Source organism: Hipposideros armiger, unplaced genomic scaffold, assembly GCF_001890085.2.
Source record: "Hipposideros armiger isolate ML-2016 unplaced genomic scaffold, ASM189008v1 scaffold_166, whole genome shotgun sequence".
Classification (NCBI taxonomy): Eukaryota; Metazoa; Chordata; class Mammalia; order Chiroptera; family Hipposideridae; genus Hipposideros; species Hipposideros armiger.
Genome location: NW_017731516.1, coordinates 2870083 through 2889870, shown reverse-complemented (window position 1 = coordinate 2889870; position 19788 = coordinate 2870083). Strand labels below are relative to the sequence as shown.

The following is a 19788-nucleotide window of genomic DNA, read 5'->3' as shown; positions in this document are numbered from 1 at the left end:
CCCACAGCAGCCCAGCTCCAGGTCGAGCTGTTGTTCAGCATCTTAGCTGTAGAGGGCAGTGTCACTGGCCCTCATATGTGGGATCCGAACCAGGGCTCTCTGGCATCCCAAGCCAGTTCTTAACCAATGCGCCACTTGGCCAGCCCACAACTCTAAATGTTTAAGTAATTCTTTTACTGCACCCCATAAATTTTGGTATCTTTTTTCGTGTTTGTTTTTATTCTTCCCAAAATGTTTTCTAGTTTACATTGATTTTTCTTTCCTTTACCCATTGATTTTAGAAGCATGTTAATTTCCACATGTTTGTAAATTTCCCAAATATCACTTTGTCATTATTTCTAGTTTCATTCCACTTTGGTTGGGGGAACATTGCGTGATTTCAGTCTTTTAAAATTTGTTAAGGCTTGTTTTATGACTAGCATATAGTTGTCCTGTAGAATGTTCCATTAGTACTGGAGAAGAATGTATATTTTGCTGTTGTTAGGTGTTCTATTGTATGTTTGTCAGACGTAGTTTTTGTATTGATTTTTAAGCCGCCTCCTGGTTTGTTGATATTGTGCCTCTTTGTTGCATTCATTATTGAAAGTGGGGTACTAAAGTCTCCCAACTACTGTAGTTGAATTGTTTATTTCTTTTCTTTCAGTTTTGCTTTATTTATTTTGGAGTTTTGTTAGGCTCATGTTTAAAGTTGTTATATTTTCCTGATGACTGACTCATTTATCATAATAAAACATATCTCTTTACCTGTAATAATATTTTTAAAAGTCTACTTTGTCTGATACTAGTATAGCCGCTCCAGCTTTCTTGTGGTTGCTATTTCATGATGTATCATTTTCTACCTTTTTACTATCAGTTACTTGCATTTTTAATGTAAAATGTCTTTTGTAGACAGCATGTAGTGTTTTTTTTGCAGTCTGACACTATGCTTTTTGATTGGATTGTTCAATCATTTACATTTAATATGTTATTGGTGTACATGGATATGTGTCTGCCATTTTGCTTTGTTTTCTGGTCTTTTTGGTTTTTTTTATTCCTCCTTTACTACTTTCTTTTCCATCAAATGATATTTTTTCCCTAGTGTAACATTTTAATTCCTTTAATGATATTTTCACTAGATTCTTTTGTATTTTTTTAGTTGTTGCCCTAGGGCTTACCATATGCATCTTACCTTATCAGGATTCTACTTTAGACTTATACTAATTTAATTCCAATGAGAAATAGAAATCTTACTCTTATATAGTTCTATTCCCTCTTCTCCCTTTTTGTGCTATTGTACATACTGCAGATGTATATTTTACAAGCCCAAAAGTATTGGGTCATCAGAAAAGTCATGATGCATTTTTGCATTGACAAACATAGAAAACTATGTCATGACTTTCCTGATTACCCAATATATTGTTATCACTACCTCACATGATTTTGCAATTACTTTAAAGAAACTGAGAGAAGAAAGGAGAACAAGTATATTCCCAGAGTAAGCCTTGCTTGTTCATTGTTTATTAATCTTTGGGTATTTTGTTGAATTTGATTTGCTAATATTTTGTTGAGGATTCATGAGGAATAATGGTCTGTAAGGTTTTTTCTTGTATTGTCTATGGTTTTGGTATCAAAGTAATGCTAACCCTATAAAAATGATTTAGGAAGTAATCCCTCAGTTTTGTTGTCGGCAAAGTCATAATATATTTTTTCTATGTTTTTTGTTGCAAAAATGCGTCATGACTTTTCCCACAATTCAGTATTTTCTGGAAGACATCGTGTCAGATTGGTATTACTTCTTTCAGTGTTTGGTAGAATTCACTGGTGAAACTTTCTAGGCCTGGAGAATTTTAACTGTGAGTTCAGATTTTTTCAGTAGACATGAGACTATTCATGTTATGTCTTGGCTCTGGAGGTTAGAAGCCTGAAATCAAGGCATCAGCAGGGCTTCTGTCTTCTGAAGCCTCTAGGGGAGAATCCTTCCTTGCCTCTTCTAGCTTCTCCCGCGGTTGTTAGCAACCCTTGGTGTTCCTTGACTTACAGCGGCAGCATTCCAATTTCTGCCTCCCTCTTCACTTGCTTATCTCCTCCCCCTCCCCCCTCCCCCTCTTCTCCCTTCATCATCTCCCCCGTTTTTCTTATAAGATACCAGTTATCAGATTTGGGCCCTCCCAAATCTAGTATGACCTCCTCATAACTTGACCGCATCTGCAGACTTTATTTCCAAATACGGTTGTAGTCAGAGTGGTACAAGGGCTTAGGCCCTGATTATATATTTTTCAGGTACAAAACTCAATCCGCTGCACTTATAATGTATATTTTACCACTTCAAGTGGAATGTGGAAATCTTGTCACCATGTGGTTTCATTTCCTTACCCTCCTCTATGTTGTGATTGTCATAAGTATTATATCTACATGGTTTCAATACCCCTTCAGTCAATGATGTAAATTTCATTTTAAATGATCACACATATTTTAAAGAATTTAAGTAGAAAAGAATAGTCTGTCACAGGGATTGGCAAACTACAACTACAGGACAGATTTGGCCTGGCACCTTCTTCAGTAAATAAAATTTTATTAGAATATAGCCACACCTTAGTTTGTATGTTGTCTGTCGCTTTTCTTGTACTACAGTGCAGAATTAGTTACAGCAGAGACTGGCCTGCAAAGCCTAAAAATATTTACTATCTGGCTGGCTCTTTACAGAAAAAGTTTACCAACTCCTGGTCTATTTCTGTTACACGTATCCACATATTTGCCATTTTTGTGGTTTTTCATTCTTGAAATTCTAAGTTTTCTACTAGCGTTATTTCCTTTTGTCTAAAGAAATTTCCTTTAGAACAAGTCTGCTCATGATGAGTTATCTTCGTTTTCTTTCCTCTGAAAGTGTATTTATTTCACCTTCATTTTTGAAGGATACTTTTTTTCCATCTAGAATTCTGGATTGACAGTTCTTTTCCTGGTGGCATTTAGCTGGAATTGAGTAGTAGCAACTACCTTCTTAGGTGGTTCACAGGCTCTCCAGTTTTTCACAGTTGTCCCTGCTTTCTGTTGTTTCCTTGACATTGATACCAGCCGTTATTTGATACTCACTATTGTGCTTGTGCTGTTGTACTTCTTATCGTAGATCAGGAGGGAAGTAAAATTTTCACTTTACCTATGTCTCTCTCTATAAAGTGGAAAAACAGACGAAGAATGCATGTTTCAGGAAAAGTGGGAGAGACAGTGTATTTTAATAATGTGGAATATTTAAATGTTTGGAATGTTTCTTTGGGTTCAGTATGCAAAGAGAGTCTCACCTATTTGTTTTCTGACTAGTCTTTTTCAACATTTGAATTGGCACGTCATGCTATAGAATATATTTTCAAAATGCTTTAACATCTCAACCCATCATTTTCTTTTCCCAAACTGGCTTTTCTTCCTGTGTAATTTATTTCTTCTCCTAATAACCTTTTGGCACATATTTGCAGTGTTATCTTTGCCCTGTCTTACTTTCTTATAGCCAGGTCACATCAAAGTTGATTTAACTTTGTATTATGAGCCAGAATACCTGGATTCTGCTTTCTTTGATTATGTCACTAATTAGCTGTGTGTGTGACTTTGAACAAAGCACTTCACAATTCCTTTATTTCTAAAGTGAGGAGATTCAATTAAGTATTATATTCCTGTTACCCTCTGCAAACAACCTAACCCATGAACCCCTTTGGCTCTCTGGTGACACATGTGGACTACTTCTCAAAATAATATTTGCGCAAAATTAAATGTGTATGCTTATAAGGACACCAATTACATTAGAAGGCAGTCTTCTAACCCTCAGCTGGGCGCAACTGATGTCACAGATTCATTGCACACAAAGATGCCGCTATGAAATACGTCTTTACTAAGTCACAAACACGACTGGTGATAGGCCACGGTAGCGGGGTAAGATACAGAAGCGATGAGTCAAGATAAGTTAGCTGTTAGATATTTGAAAATTTGTGTGCAATGAACCTGTAAGATCAGTTGCGCCAGACAGAGGGTTAAGTATCAAATAAATAAATTCAGTAATGTGCATATCAACAAAGTCAAGTGGTGTGTATAGTAAATTTTAAACTAGTAATGAGAGTAAATGATAGTTTCAAATTTTAAGCAACTAAGCTGATACGAAAATATCTGTGGTTTCTAATGGTAACAAAATCACTGGTGCAGGTAGTACCACTATGGCTTTTTGTTTACATTTTTAATTAAAGAAATAATACCAATTAGAGGTTAATAAAATAAAGATGTAATTTTTTTTCCATTCAAGTTATTGCACCTACTGCATCCGATCAACAGACTGAGGATTTGTAGAACCCAGGTTAAGAACCGCTCTAATCAGCCTACCAGCATATTTAATTTAGTGTCTGTTGTGTTTTAGGTAAACATAAAATTATGTTTAATAAATATTAAATGAATTTAGTGAATATTACTGTTAAAGATGTGAATGTTATTGCCATCTGTAACTCAGTTATTTAGTGCTTTATAACTAGAGAATAATTTGGAGATATGGTTTCTGACCCAGGATCTGTACAAATGGCATTTTTATTTCAGAAATTCTTCGGTTATGTGTTTCTTATGGGCATTTCTCATTGAATCCTGTTTTTTTGGCACATAGTAGAGCTCAGTAAGTATTTTTTGAAAGAGTGTAAATATTAGTATCAAGGATCTTTGGCTGTTTTAATACTGAATAATTGTTCTCAAATCTTGAAAATTTCTGTTTGAAATAATTTGTCTAGTGTTTTTTGAAGGGGAATACAAATACCCCTTATAAATAGCAAAATGCTGTAGTTATCCTTAATATGACACATGATAAAATGGGACTTGGCTGTTATGTAAATAAGGCAAATAGTACATTTTGTCTGTATTGCCTAAAATTTTTGAATGGCAGTATTTTGTCAGTATTCTCAGTTCATTAGCAGTAAAACGGCACATATTAGGATAAAGGTTCTTCATGGTTTCTGTGTTCTTTTTGTGCTACTTGGCTGGAGTTAAGGTTAAAGAGTCTCATACTTGTTTGATTCTAGGTTTACTCTAATTTTAATTTCTTTCCTAGAACCATATGTCCTAAGTTTTTATAGGATTTTTTAGCTGCCTCCCTACCCACTGTAGAAATATATCTATGTGTTATAGACAAATAGATTATTTATATATTTAGAAATATGTTTGTGACTGATTTCCTTTACAAACCTCCACTTAAATGGCATGCTTTTTCAAACCATTGCTCTCAAATCCTGTAGTTCAGAGTATTCTGAGCACATACAGCAGGTGATCCACTGGTTAGTTATATGCCCAAGAATCGGTTTTTTTATGCCAGTGTTAATGTAATTTTTAGTTTACATATGACCTAAGCTAATGAAATATGAGTGTAGAAAGAACTGTTTCAATGAAAAGGAAGATGGATGCTTTGGAAAGACTTTACATAAAGTGCTTTAAAAACTACTAAAAGATTAGGTTAGGATAAGCCTAAAGGTTTAGGAAACTTTGGTTCAACTGACTAAATAGTAAAGAAAATTTATTTTTTCACATTATCTGGAAGAATGGCATTTTTTGTGTTGGTTACTGCAGCAGCTAAATGATTATCCAGAATCTTTCCATCTTTTTGCACTGCCATTCTCCATAGCTTGATCTCATCCTGGTTACAAGATGGCTATGCAGAGGGAGAAGAGGGCCTGTTTTTTCCCCCTTTCCTAAAATCCTACCATCAGTTTTACCCTCTTATCTCTCTAGACAGAATTGGTTCCTTCCATAAACCAGTTACCGACAAGGGGTGGGGGATGGTTGTGTGGTAGCATTATCATTTTGGCTGATCAACATTTCCCCTTAAATCATGTGGGAAGGGAGAAGGACTGTTAGGCAGTCAACCAGGACTGTTGAAACAATTATTAAAAAAACTAGAAAACATTTGTAAAAATGCAGAATGATTCTGTTATTTAAGCCTCTTTTAAGATCTTGTTAAATTTAAACCAGATCAAAACTGGAAATCTTAAAGGATGTGATTTTGTATAAACTATATAAAACGATTATGTAAAAACCTAGTTAGTAACTCTAAACTCAAAGATAAAGCTTGGTCCTGCATCAAAATATCAAGGGAAGTACATGTATATTTATATTTATAAGTGTGTATTTTTTGGGGTGATATATGCAGCAGCCATCTTTTAAAATTAACCTTTTAAAGTAAAATTAAATAAACCTTGGGTCTTGTTCTTATCAGACAGGATGCTTCTTCTGCTTCTTCTGCAGTCTGTCCTTTTAAGGAAAATGATGTTTTCATAAAATTAAAATTGGTAAGGGATTTAGTATATTTTATGTGGTTCATTTATAAAGTATATCTGTTATGTGACACTGTTTTAGGTACTGAAGTTAATAGTGGTAAGCAGAATAGACAAGGTTCCTCTCTTTCAGGAGCCTACATTCGAAGGGGTGGAGACAGACATTAAATAAGGACAAAATTCAAATAGTGAATATTTAGGTAAGACCTCTGAAGGGAGATAGTTAAGCAGAGATGTTAATGTCAAGAGACTGCCTGGCATTGGAAGGTTTGGGGGAAGATCATTGAAAAGGAGTAGCAACTGTAAAGGCCCTAAGTTGAGAACTGATTTGGTGTGTTTTGAGAATCACAAAGAAAGTCAGTATGGCAGGGAAATGGTAAGATATGCCCTCACTTCTTTATTTACCTGTCGTCAGGATCACTACTTTGCCTATCTCATTCTTCATGTTACTCACCAGCTTTGGTTCACTCCACTTCTGCCTGACACTGTTCCTGCATCCGCGAAGCTGCATGTGGCTGGGAAAGAGCACAAGGATGAACATGAATCTCAAGTGGGCCTTTAGAGTTACTTGGCAGTTCTCATGCATTTCCTCTAATCTCTTCACTCTCCCACTGTCTTAGAAGACTATTTCATACCTTTTCCTCCCTCAAATCTCTCAACACCTCTTTCTATAACTTCACTCTCAACTCATGACCTTATTTCTTATTTTACTAAGAAAATACAGAAACAACCAGATGAGAACTTCCATACTTATGAAAGTTGTAGATATATCCACTTGTCTAATTCTGTATCCATTTACTATCTTTATTTCTATTGATGATGTATCTTTTTGCCTAAGGCCATTCTCTCTTAAAGATTCTATCCACAACTTCTCAAAGTCATCATTCCAGTAATTCCCCTCCCTCTATCTTGTGGCATCAGCTTTCCCCTTTTGTGCCATAAATTTTCCTATCTTATAAAAGGCTTCTCTCTCCTCAGATTTTCCGTCAGTTAGTCCTCATTTCCCTCCTTTTATGGCAAAACTCCTTGAAAAAGATGTCTGTATTTTGTCTCCAGTTTTTCTCTTCCTGTTCTTTTGTCAACTCAGTCCAGTCAGTGCTTTTATTTCCACATTCCACCAGAATTACTCTTGTCAAGATTACCAGATGACTTCCATGCTATTAAGCCCAAAGATTCTTGTTTTGTTGTTTTTTTATCAGCAGCATTTGAAACAATTGGTTACAATCTTCCTTGAATCACTTTTCCCAGTAAACTTTAAAAATATTTACCACACTCTTTGGCTTTCATCTCCCTCACTGGCTCCTCCTCTATTTCCTTTGCTTGTTGCATCTAATCTCCCTGACTCTTAGATGTCAAAATGCCTAGACCAAATTGGCTACTACATGGTTCTTATAGAAAAAAATAGAGGAAGGGAAGCCAATTGAGCAAGAAATAATTGTGGCTTGAATGAAGGTGGTAGTAATAGAGATGTAGAAAGTGGACTTTGAAGGAATTTTGAAGCCCTCTTCTTAAAGAATTGTATAAAGATAAGATACACTGAATTTATTCATTTCTGTGACTGAGACATACACAAAGGCCTCAGTTGACAAAATATCTTCCAGCCTTAAAACTAAACAAAACAATTTAGCTGTTTGCCTTGTGGCACAATGCCTGTTTTTTTCTGTGCTTAGGTTCTAAAGCTGTTTCTGAAACGATGCTGTGGGTACTTCCTGAACTTTGAATCTCCAGTTGATTAATGTCTGTTACTTGTCTTCCCTTTGCTAATATTTTGGTAGGAGAATAGCTACCAAAAGCAGAGACTTGAGTAGAAGAATTTAACAGCTGGAATTTCTTAAAATGGTTTCATTTTTCATGAAACCATAATCGATATATCATGTGCATGTGATATGTATGATATATGTGAGATATCTATGACACTGATTTATGGTTTCGTGAAGTATATACAGAGAGTGCCAAAAAATCTGTACACATTTTAAGAAAGGAAAAAACTGTATTAAAATTGTAGTACTCAGGGCCGGCCGAGTGGCTCAGTTGGTTAAGAGCTCGCTCAAGAGTTTGAGCTCTGAGCAACAGCAGTTCGAGTCCAGCCCGAGCTGAGCAGCCGNTCAAGAGTTTGAGCTCTGAGCAACAGCAGTTCGAGTCCAGCCCGAGCTGAGCAGCCGCTGAGCTGCCAACAGGTAGCAGGATGGCTCAGCTAAAAATAAAAAATTAAAAAAAAAATAAAATAAAATAAAATTGTAGTACTCAATATATACCAATAACAAAAAATGAATACAAATCATGTGTATACATTTTTTTGGCACCCCCGGTATATATATGAGAGAGGTAGCAAAGCATAGTGGCTAAGACTGGATTCAAGTCAAGTAGACATGAGAGCTCAAATTCTGGCCCTGTTAATTGTAGCTTACCTACTAGCTCTTGACCTTGTGTAATTTTTTTTTTCTTAGAGTTTAAGTTTTCTTATCTGTAAAAAGGGATAGTAATATCTACCTTAGAGAAGTGTTTTGGGGATTGAAAGAAATTATATAGGTAAAGTGTTCAGTACACAGTGCCTAACAGTTGGCAAATGATAGTTATTATTACACTTCTCGGAAGAAATGTTAAGTGTGTGGACACTTTAAAAATCTAAGGATTGAATATATTAGAGCAATTTTTTTATTGGAAATTTCTTCTAATAAAGAAATTTTACTCTAGTGTTTGCATCTACTTTTTAATATCCGCTTCTGAATGTTTACAGTGCATATATTTCAACAACAGAAATCTTGTGCTTAAAAAATATTTTAATAATTAATATTTAAGGCCTAGCATTATTTATCAGAGATAGAGTGAATAAGAGACAAAGAAAGGGCACATTGGCATGCATAGGAAATCAATTTATAAGTGTATAGTGTTTCTCTTTGCTCAGTACTTAACTCTGAGATGAAAACATTTTCTAATTTCACTTTCCTGTACAGTCTTAACCCTGATAGTCTTACCTCTGAGTCGTATATTAGAGACATCTGGAGCACTTTAAAAAGCACCTGATGACCAAGTTCCATCCCTGACCAGTTAATTTAAGTAGGGGCAAGGAGGGGGACATCAGAATTTAAAAAAAAACTCCCTAGGTGATTCTGATGTGCACCCTGTGTTAAAAACGTAAATCCGGGGGCCGGCCGAGTGGCTCAGTTGGTTAAGACTTGGCTTGGGAGTGCGAGCTCTGAGCAGCAGGGCCGCCGGTTCGGTTCCCACGTGGGCCAGTGATGCTGCGCACTCTACAGCTAATATTGTGAACAACAGCTTGACCTGGAGCTGGGCTGCCATGAGTGGCCGGTGACAGAGTAAGCTGCAGCCCCTGCTGCAGTGGGCTGCCATGAGCTACCATGCGTGGCTGGGAACTGGTGTGAGCGGCCGGCAGCCTGGAAGAGCACAATGATAAGACCAACATGGGCCAGTGAAGTGACGTCCTCCACAACTAGACTGAAGAACAAAAGGACAGCAACTTGTCTGTTCCCGTTACCCAATTCTTCAATGCTGTTCCCTCCCCCTAATCCCCAATAAAATCTATTAAAAAAAAATAGTGAATCCTTTAGCCTATTTCTGTCCTCTATCAATATGTCTATTGTCTCTTCATCCCTTTGTTAGTGCCCTAGAAAGTCATGTTCCAGTGCTCGGCAGAGCATCTCTGGCCATTCCCTTTTTTTGTCACACAGAAATAGTATAGCCTTTGCCCCTTTTGTCTTTTACAAACACTAAACTTTGAGGGGTTGGGAATGTCCATTCACCAACTCGTATGTTTTCTTTAAATAGATACCTATAAGTATTCTTCATTGCTTTTTACTTCTGCTTTAATAATTTGTTAGAAAACTGTAAAAATGATTAGTTTTGAAATTTAAAAAATATACATAGACTTGTTAAATTCATGTTGAGAGCAACTTTTTTTTTTTAAGATTTTTATTGGGGGGATGGGAACAGTGCTGGGGAATTGGGGGAAGGGGAACAAACAAGTTAATGTCGTTTTTGTTCTTCAGTCTAGTTGTGGAGGATGTTGCTCCACTGGCCCAAGTTGGCACCATCATTGCTCTTCCCGAGCGAGGCAGATCAGTCGCCCACTTCTGGATGGCCGTTCACTGCGGCTGCTGGCCGCTCACGCTGACTGCTGGCTACACACGGTAGCACATGGCAGCCCACTGCCACAGGAGCTGCAGCCTACGCCGTCACCGGTGACTCACAGCAGCCCAGCTCCAGGTTGAGCTGTTGTTCAGCATCTTAGCTGTGGAGGGCAGTGTCGTTGGCCCTCATATGTGAGACCCGAACCGGGGCCCTCTGGCATCCCAAGCCAGTTCTTAACCATCGTGCCACTCGGCCGGCCCGAGAGCAACTTTTATTATTATTTTTTATTTCTTTTGCGGGTGTGCGTAGCACACTGTCTCGAACAGGCAACTTTGTTGTTAGGAGCATGCACTCTCACCAGCTGACCATCCTGCCACCTGTTGGCAGCTCAGCAGCAGCTCAGCTTGGGCGTAGCTCACTGGCCCATGTGGGAATTGAACTGGTGACCCTGTTGCTCAGAGCTCGCACCCTTTATCTAGCTCTTAACCAAGTGAGCCACTCAGCCAGCCCGAAGAGCAACTTTTAAATTACTTTTTATAAGAAGCCACATAGTAATTTAGCCACATCACATGACTGTCATTGTTTTCTGAGATAATTTGGTAAGCATGATCAGTTATTATGAATTTGATAAGCCTAAGCAGTTGATATGATAGTCAGTTTTTAATATTTACCAGTAGAACCAACAACCTAAAAAGTATTAGGAGAAAAAATATTACCTATAAAAATTGTTAGTATTAGAGTTGCAATTTTCAGGTTCCTGGCTCACATGTGGTATGTTCAGTTGGTGATATAAAATAACAATATATATTTTTTTTAGATTTTGTTGAGGGAATTGTTCTTCAGTCCAGTTGTGGAGGATGTCGCTTCACTGGCCCATGTTGGTGTTATCATTGTGCTCTTCCCGGGTAAGGCAGTTGGTCACTGGCCATTGGATGGCCGCTCACCGCAGCTCACGAAAGCTCACCCCCATTGCTGGCCAGCCCCACTGCAGCCAACACCGTCGCCAGGAACTCACAGCAGCCCAGCTCCAGGTTGAGCTGTTGTTCACCATCTTGTCTGTAGAGGACGCAGTGTCACTGGCCCTAATGTGGGATCCGAACCGGGGCCCTGCTGCTCAGAGCTGGCATCCCAAGCCAACTCCTAACCAACGCGCCACTCAGCCGGCCCTAAAATAACAATATTTATTGACCACTCGTAAGGTAGAGTAAGAAGGGAGCTTTTACGTATTTTATAAGTTTTTCTTCTAGATTATAACTTACTCAAGTTCCTTTGTTGTATTAATAGAGCCAGTGTGTCCGTTCCACAGTTGATTGTGAGGCTAATATGACTTGGTCTTATTTTAGAGGGACTGCTTTGGCAGTAGCTGTTTAAATCTTTGGTAACCCTCATGGATTTTTAGTTATTTATAATGAAAGGTTCTAAAACATTGCATTAATTTTAATACTTTCTTCAGCTCTAAACTTGCAGAAAATTAGTAAGTACTAATAGTTTGGCTGGTTACACATTCAGATTGATCCCACCTGGTAGTTTATTCTAATTAATTTAACCAACTTTATTTAAATGAGGTTTTATATATTATGAATCTAGTTCACAAACTTACTTGACCATAGGCATAAGCTAGACAATGCAGATATTATTATTTTCATATGAAGAAATTGAATCACACAGGTTAAGCAATTTGTGTAAACATCTGTAAGTTTCAGGCAGCTGGAAGACGAGGACACCCGATTGTCTTTATCTTAGATCCCAATTGCATTTAAGTCTAAAATAAAGGAGGAGCTTTTAATTTTCATGCCTGTGGTTTAGAAATTATTGAACTTTTGTCATTTCAGTTTAATAGGACTCTATTGTATTTCATTTTATTTAGGATTTTTAAGACTTGGTAGTAGAAAATTTCTGTCTTGAGATACTGTGCCTTTTAGACAGACAGATACACTGATTTGCTACTTATGGTACATTCTATGTATGAGGTGCCCAGACGTCTCCTTGGAAGATAGGGGTATGTGAGAGAACTACACAGATAATGTTACAAGTAGTGCATCGAGGAGGCTACCACTACAGAATAGAAGATACAAAATTAAGTTGCAAAACATTAAATTATGACAACCAGAGAGTAAACTGATTTCTAGAGAATAGTATTTTCTTAAATGTTTTTCTTTGTAAAATAGGCAACTTTACATTTTATATGTTAATTATAGACCCATAAAACCTGTATTATTAAAACATTCAGAAAAACTATTTTTAGTTACTGTGGCAATTTTTCCAGACTAAGTTTGATATGAAACTGGAATTGTTGAGTTGTATTTATTTTTAATTCTGTCTGCCCATGTTTCTTTCTTTTATGTACCATAAGTTATCAACTCAGAATTTTTAAAACATTTATGTAATTGAACCAAAAATTATTTCAGAAAATCAATTTATAACATTTGTGTAATTACAGTCTACCTATTAACAAGAAAACGTTGCTTGAAATAGTTGTGGAATTTGAGAAATCCTAAGATTTTAAAGATAATGTCTAAGTGCATTTATTTAGCTTTTATTGAGCATCAATGTAATTGGTCACATCTGGTAGTCTATGCTATAATTAATAGCCAACCTGGAATATAATGTCCTCTTTATCGAAAAATAAAACCTGTTCAACTGGTTCAACTGTCTTAACCTGTCCAAATTCACATTGTAGCTTGAAGTTGAGTGTGGTAACAACTACCAAATTATAGATATTTTGGATACCATTCCCAAACTCCAAAATATTTGGTTAGTGTTGTGAGTACTATCGAGTAATAAGAAAAAAGAAAACATGGAGAAAAAAATCAACTGTAATTGTTCACTTTCCTAAGTGGATTACCTTGACACAAAATATTTAAAATATGAAATTATAAAAATGTAATCATTTTTTATAAAATATAAAATGCAAGCTGCTTGTGTATTAAAAATTCATCTAAATTAATCCCTTTATTTTATAGATTAGCAAACTGAGCCAGAGAGGAAATTGATCAAGCTAATACTAGAATTCAGATTTTCTGGTTCTTGTGCTGTATAAGGTATACATTTTTCTATGATGATGTGACAGCCAAAATTTAATAGGATTTGACAAATAAAGTTAATTATTTCCCCTCTCCAGTGATGTATTTTTTTAGAGATTTTGCTCACATTCAGCTGATTTTTTGTTTTAAGAAAACTTTTTCTGAAAGGACAAAAAATAGGGTTCAGTTATCATTTATTAGTCTAGGTAATAGTATATGCTTAATTCTTATTAGGCTCTGACTTAGGGAAATATCTAGGATGAATCATCCTGCTTGTTTTTTTCTTACATTAAAATTTGGTTTATGTTTCCCCCTTATTGATATCTTGTTGGATTTTAAGCTGATAACACGACTAATCTATGTTAAAGGTTTTTTAACACAGAAAAGGTGGTGTAAAATGTTTATTTTTTTACCATTTATACTGATGTATTCAGTAATTCTAAATGTTTTGAATTTGAGAGAAATTATTGTACGTGAGTGCCTACTAGTAGTGATAGGTGTTAGCATGTATTACTTTGCCTTCTTGAAATTTAATAATTTTGTTAAAGATTAGAGATAAACTTATTTAACTTAGTTATTTGCAAATATTCAAAAAAAATTGGAGCCTTTTCAAAATTAACTTTGTTTGCAATGTGAAAAACACTTAAATACCCTTTTATCAAGCTTATTTTTAAAAATAGAACTTTGCCATACCTGTTAACCACAAAGCATTTTATCAACTTTTAATTCATTTTCAACACACAAATGAAATTATTCTGTGACAGTGTGAGTGATTCACAGTCTGTATTTAAACTGCTTTATACTTGAGAACAAACTGTTACCTGTAGAGATGTCTCTGACTCTAATCCAGTACCACATACAGAATTTTTTCCCTTAGCAAAATACATTTTAAGATTCATCCATGTTGCATGAATTAATAACTTGTTATTTTTGTTTTGTTGAATAGAATTCTGTTGTATATATGTACACCATTTTGTTTATTCACCTTTTGAAGGACATCTTCATTGGTATAAACATTCACATATAGGTTTTGGTTTGAAAATAAGTTTTCAGTTCACTTTGGTAAATATCCAGGGGCACAGTTGCTGGGTAGTATGGTAAGTCTATGTTTAACTGTATTAAAAACTGCCAAATTCTTCCATAGTGGCTATATTTGCCTTCATTTTTGGAAGATATTTTATCTGGATTTAGGTTTTTTTGTTTACAGTTTTTTTTCTTTCTGTAGTTTAAAAATATTGATCCACTCTCCTCTGATATGCGTTGCTTCTGATGAGAAGTCAGGTATCATTCCTATCTGTGTTTCTGTATTCTTCTCCCCCCTCTGGTTGCTTTAAGCTTTCTCTGTCAGTGTTTTTCAGCATTTTGACTCTAAAATGAAGAGGTTGTTTTGTTCTTGTTGGAGGTTGCTGAAGTTCTTGAATCTGTGAATTTACAGTTATCAAATTTGGGAAAAATGTAGCCATTGTTTTTTATCCTTTCCACTCTTCCACTCTTTCTGGTACTAGTTACGTTAACATTAGACTGCTTGGTTTTGCCTAACAGTTCTGTCTCACTTGGTATTGTCTCATATTTCCTTTTTTTCTCCCTAGTCCCTTTTCTCACTGATTAATTTTTTTATTGCTTTGTCTTTAAGTTCATTAAACTTTTCTTTTGAAGCATCTAATCTAGTCCTATCCGATGCCTGTTTAATTATAGATAACTGAATTTTTACCTCCTGAAGATCAATTTGAGCCTTTTAAAAATCTTTTGACTTTCAAATAATTATAAACTCATAAGAAGGTGCAGAGTAGTACAGAGAATTTCTATATGCCCATCTATCTTCTTCCAATAATGTCATCTTACTGTATATAGTAATGTATACCTTCAGCTGTAATGCATTATTAAAACCAGAAATCGACACAATATAACTAATTTGACTACAAATCTAACATTACTTAATGCTGGAGTTTGCTGTGTTATTTTAAATATTGTTGGGCTTTGTTTTGGGGTGCAGTTAATGATACTTAGAATTAGCTTGATCCTTTTGAGGCTTGGTTTTAAGCGTTGTTAATGCTGGTCCAGAACATCCTTATTATAAAGCTTATTTATTTGGTTTTATTGCTAAGACATTCATTACCTTATGAACTCTATTTAATACCTCATGTGTTAAGAGATCCTACTCTGGTTGATGGAAACATGAGCTCTGGGGATTTTTCAGACTACTGTTTTTCAGAGGCTTTTTCTCCAGACTCTCAATAGTTTTTTCACATGCACTCACAGATCGTTACTTATCTAAAATCTGGAGAAGAATCTCTCTTCCTGATGTTTGGAGCTCTTTGTCTCTATCGCTTTCTTCTCTCCATTTGCTCTGCAAATTCTAGCTGCCTTGGTGTGTCCCCTAACTCTGAACTCTTTCCTTAACTCAGTAAGGAAAGGGCTCTGACTGGGTTCCACCTCACCTCTCCCTGTGTTTTAGCATCATAGCTCTGCAGGTAATAGGGCTTACTTCATTTGTTCTTTGCGCTTGATCTCTGTCTTGAAATGACATCCAGTGTCTGAAAGTTATTGTTTCATATATTTTTTCTAATTTTCTGGTTATTTAAGGTAGGGTAAATACAGTCTCTGTTTTTCCATCTTGGAAAGCATCCCAATATTTCATTTGGTTTTGTAAATATTTGTCTTTTCTGGCTTTTTGAATATGTGTAGGACTTTGGGGGAAACCAGTGTATAAACTTTAATATATTTAGGCAGCTAGAGTGCATGTTCCCTCATGCTTGCTCCTTTTCACATACTCTGTCTCACATACCTACTCACATCCTCTTTCATCTATTGTGCATCCTTTCATTCCAAATATGACAGGTATCAACACAGTCTATTACTGAACATTTTAACTTAATACAAGATAGTGGTGACAATGTTAGCTTTTCATGTTTACCTGGAAGAAAATAGAGTGCTTTCATTCCTTTTTCTCTTTGTTTGCTAAAAGGAGATAATGATTCTAATTTTCCATATGGAATATTGATTTCTATATTGGTTAAAACAGTTGTTATTGATTGAAACCCTAAGCTATGAAATATTTGAAGTTATCCTAAGAGGGAAACAAAAGAGACAAACAAAAACAAGATTTCCCTTTGTACTGAAATCCATAGTATTAGAAAGTTAATATTTGTCCTTTATCTGGTAAATTTACAGGTTAAGTGTTAACTTTTATTTTTAATTAAGTTATTATTTAGTGTATCTTTTATATGGTTAGATTATACTGTTGAAAATTGCATTGCCTATTTTAGACTAGTAACTTATCTTTTAGTGAAACTAGTATAATTTGAAGAAAATGCATGGACTTTAAACTTACTTAGGAAGGAAAACAATCTATTCCATAACAAAAAACTAAAGTTTTGTATTATTATACATTGAATTCAGAGTTGCCATGAATACGTTAATAGTAAGGCAAGTACTTTTTTCAAGCCTATTAATATTATAAAACACTAACATTAAAACAGGGTTACTGTTGTTTAGGGGCTGCATAATAAGATAGTTTTGCTCTCATTTTTTGACAATCATGAAAATTTAAATTGGAGCTGAATGTGTGTCACTTAACTATTCTTGGACATCCAATTCAGTTGATAAGGAATGGTGAAGGTTACAATTATAGCAGTAAATATACTTAAGGTTTAAAAAGCATTTCTCCTGTTATTTTTGAGAGAGACATACTTAATTCCAGTGGTACATATAAATTTGGTAATGAGCAATTACATTTTTGTCATACAGTCGGGAATCTTAAAATACTTCATCAAACATAAAAATGGAAGATGGTCAAAATTAATTAAAAGTATAGCATTCACTAACTTTGTGATCAAACAAGAGACAAAATATAGGTTTTCATTGCGTGGATTCTTTTAAAAACTTTAATAATGTTTATTCTTAATGGTTTATTTTCCTTGAAAATGTTTCTCCCCTGATTAGATTGCTTTTTTGAAATAATCCGTGTATGCTTATTTGTGTGTGTGTGTGTGTGTGTGTGTGTGTGTGTGTGTGTGTTTTGGTTGGTTTTAATAAAATTGATTCATACTTTTTGTGAATTTAAATTAGATGGTTTTATTATCCTCTACCAAAGTAAATTTTATATAATGTTAAATAATTGCTCAAAATTTGAATGTATTTTTAGTGGTTAGCAGCTATTATTAGATCAATACTTCTCTAGGGTAAGAATTTTACTAAAACTTAGAGACATTTGTCTTAAAAATGGATGCTTACAAATTCTTTGCAGATACCACTTAAAAATTTTTGATCTCTCATTTTCAGTTGACATTTTTTTAGTTAGCATCTCTAGTGATTATCACCTCTGCTTCAATGATTTTTTTGTACCTTGATGTGCCTAGTCATTTTGGACTTAACTTATCTCTGTTCAGGTTAAGAAATGAACCCCATTATTTTTCTGCCCTGGTGCAATAAAGCAGATTCTATTACAGCATGCATGAGATTGAAGGATTGAAGGACAGTGGCTTCAGAAAGTTGACATTTGTTGCTTTTCTTATTTTAATAGAATACTGAGTTCGGTTTTCATCTATTAGTCATCATAAAAACATACGTATTTCATCTTATGGCATAGTGATAAACATAAACTGAATGAATGCTATTTAAGTAAGCCTTTGGAGGAGAGGGATTTGAAATTAAACGACTGAATCTGAATTAATTGGATATTTTGTCCTCTCCATTTTTATTTACTAAATTTCTTCCTTGTGTGTGAGGTCTGGCGGACAGTGTTAATTGGAGAGTGTAGAAATGGAAAGGAAGCGTTTTTCATATTTGATAATTTCTATCTCAAATAAAGTATGTCCGCTAGTATAGCCCTCCTTCAGATGATTTCAGAGGAAGATGTGGATATTAAAAAAGTATTCTGTGTTTTTGTTTATATTCTGTGTATCATATTAGATATTTTTGCTACTGTTCATATGTTTACATGTTAGTAATTTTGACGGCTTTTGGATAATTCCACTCTAGAGGGAGAACTGGTGGGCGGTCCTTCCTGTGACACGACCCTTGAGTGACAGTTCTGTTTGATTGCCTCCAGTACTGTGAGGAAAGGACACGACTCTATGGTGAGGACTGATGGACATACATTATCTGAGAAAAGAAACTACCAGGTAAGATCATTTTTTTTCTTTTTTATCTATTGGCCATATAGCTACATTGAATTGTTTCATGTGTTGTGTTTAACTGGAACCAGCAGATTGGATATACCTCAATTTGAAAATTTTGGATTATAATTTAAAAAATATATGTTGGATTTGACAGTTGAAATAGTTGGGAACATTTTTCAAAATAAAGCACGCTTATAATGTATAGTCTTTTAGTGTCAAAACAAATACCCTGTTGTGTGTGTATACATATAGGTATATATATGTGTGTGTGTGTGTGTGTGTGTGTGTGTATATATATATATATATGTATATATCAAAACTTAGATTATCTGATACACAATTTATAACTTCATGGCTGGATTCAGAACTAGTATTCCATAAAACAAAATGTCGATTGCTTTTATACATATTACTCCCGGAAGACTAATCCTGAAATCTGATACTGTATTCAGGGTGGTGGAGCATCACAGAAATGTAGATAAAATTGGTTAGAGTATAGAAGAAATAGAAATGAAAATCCCAGGATTTTCAGAACCCAAATTCTATTAAATTTGTTATTTACTTGCAGTCCTTATAATGCTAGATTCTTGTTTTCTCATTTATTAAGTTAGTTACCGTATTTCCCCATGTATAAGACACACCCTTTTTCGGAAAATTGGGGGTCTAAAAACTGGATGCGTTTTATACAGTGGTTGTATGAGCGCAAAAACAAGTGCAAAAACAGCGGGACATGCAAGTAAAAAAACCCCTACAAACCACTGTATAAGACGCACCCAGTTTTTAGACCCCAAATTTTTTGAAAAAGGGTGCGTCTTATACATGGGGAAATACGGTATTATCCATCTCCTATGTAGTGTGTAAGGATGATGACAGGATGATTGAAGTGTAATATCCCTGTTTTCTTTCTGAGCTTTTAAAAGAAGTTGAATTTTAAAGATTTTTTTTTCATTGGGGAATTGGGGGATGGGGAACAGACAAGTTGCTGTCCTTTTTGTTCTTCAGTCTAGTTGTGGAGGGCGTTACTTCACTGGCCCAAGTTGGCACCATCATTGCGCTCTTCCCGGGCGAGGCAGATCAGTCACTGGCTTCTGGACACCGCTCACGCTGGCTGCTGGCTACACACAGTAGCCCATGGCAGCCCGCTGCAGCCTATGCAGTTGCCAGCGACTCACGGCAGCCCAGCTCCAGGTTGAGCTGTTGTTCAGCATCTTAGCTGTGGAGGGCAGTGTCACTGGCCCTCATATGTGGGATCCGAACCGGGGCCCTCTGGCATCCCAAGCCAGTTCTTAACCA

The 19788-nt window shown here is 35.6% G+C and overlaps 1 protein-coding gene across 5 annotated transcripts in view; it reads left to right on the top strand.

The window, feature by feature from the left end:
- CNOT2 (CCR4-NOT transcription complex subunit 2) overlaps positions 1-19788 on the top strand; it is a 112883-nt gene that overhangs the window by 19326 nt on the left and 73769 nt on the right. For 2 of the 5 annotated variants that reach the window (XM_019651775.1, XM_019651777.1), the window contains exon 2: positions 18356-18498. The exons of 1 other annotated variant lie outside the window; for it this stretch is intronic. In XM_019651775.1, the coding sequence (XP_019507320.1) occupies positions 18451-18498 (48 nt within the window). In that variant the 5' untranslated portion in view covers positions 18356-18450. The remainder of the gene's footprint in view (positions 1-18355; positions 18499-19788) is intronic. 2 more of the 5 variants (XM_019651774.1, XM_019651773.1) reach the window with 1 other exon arrangement.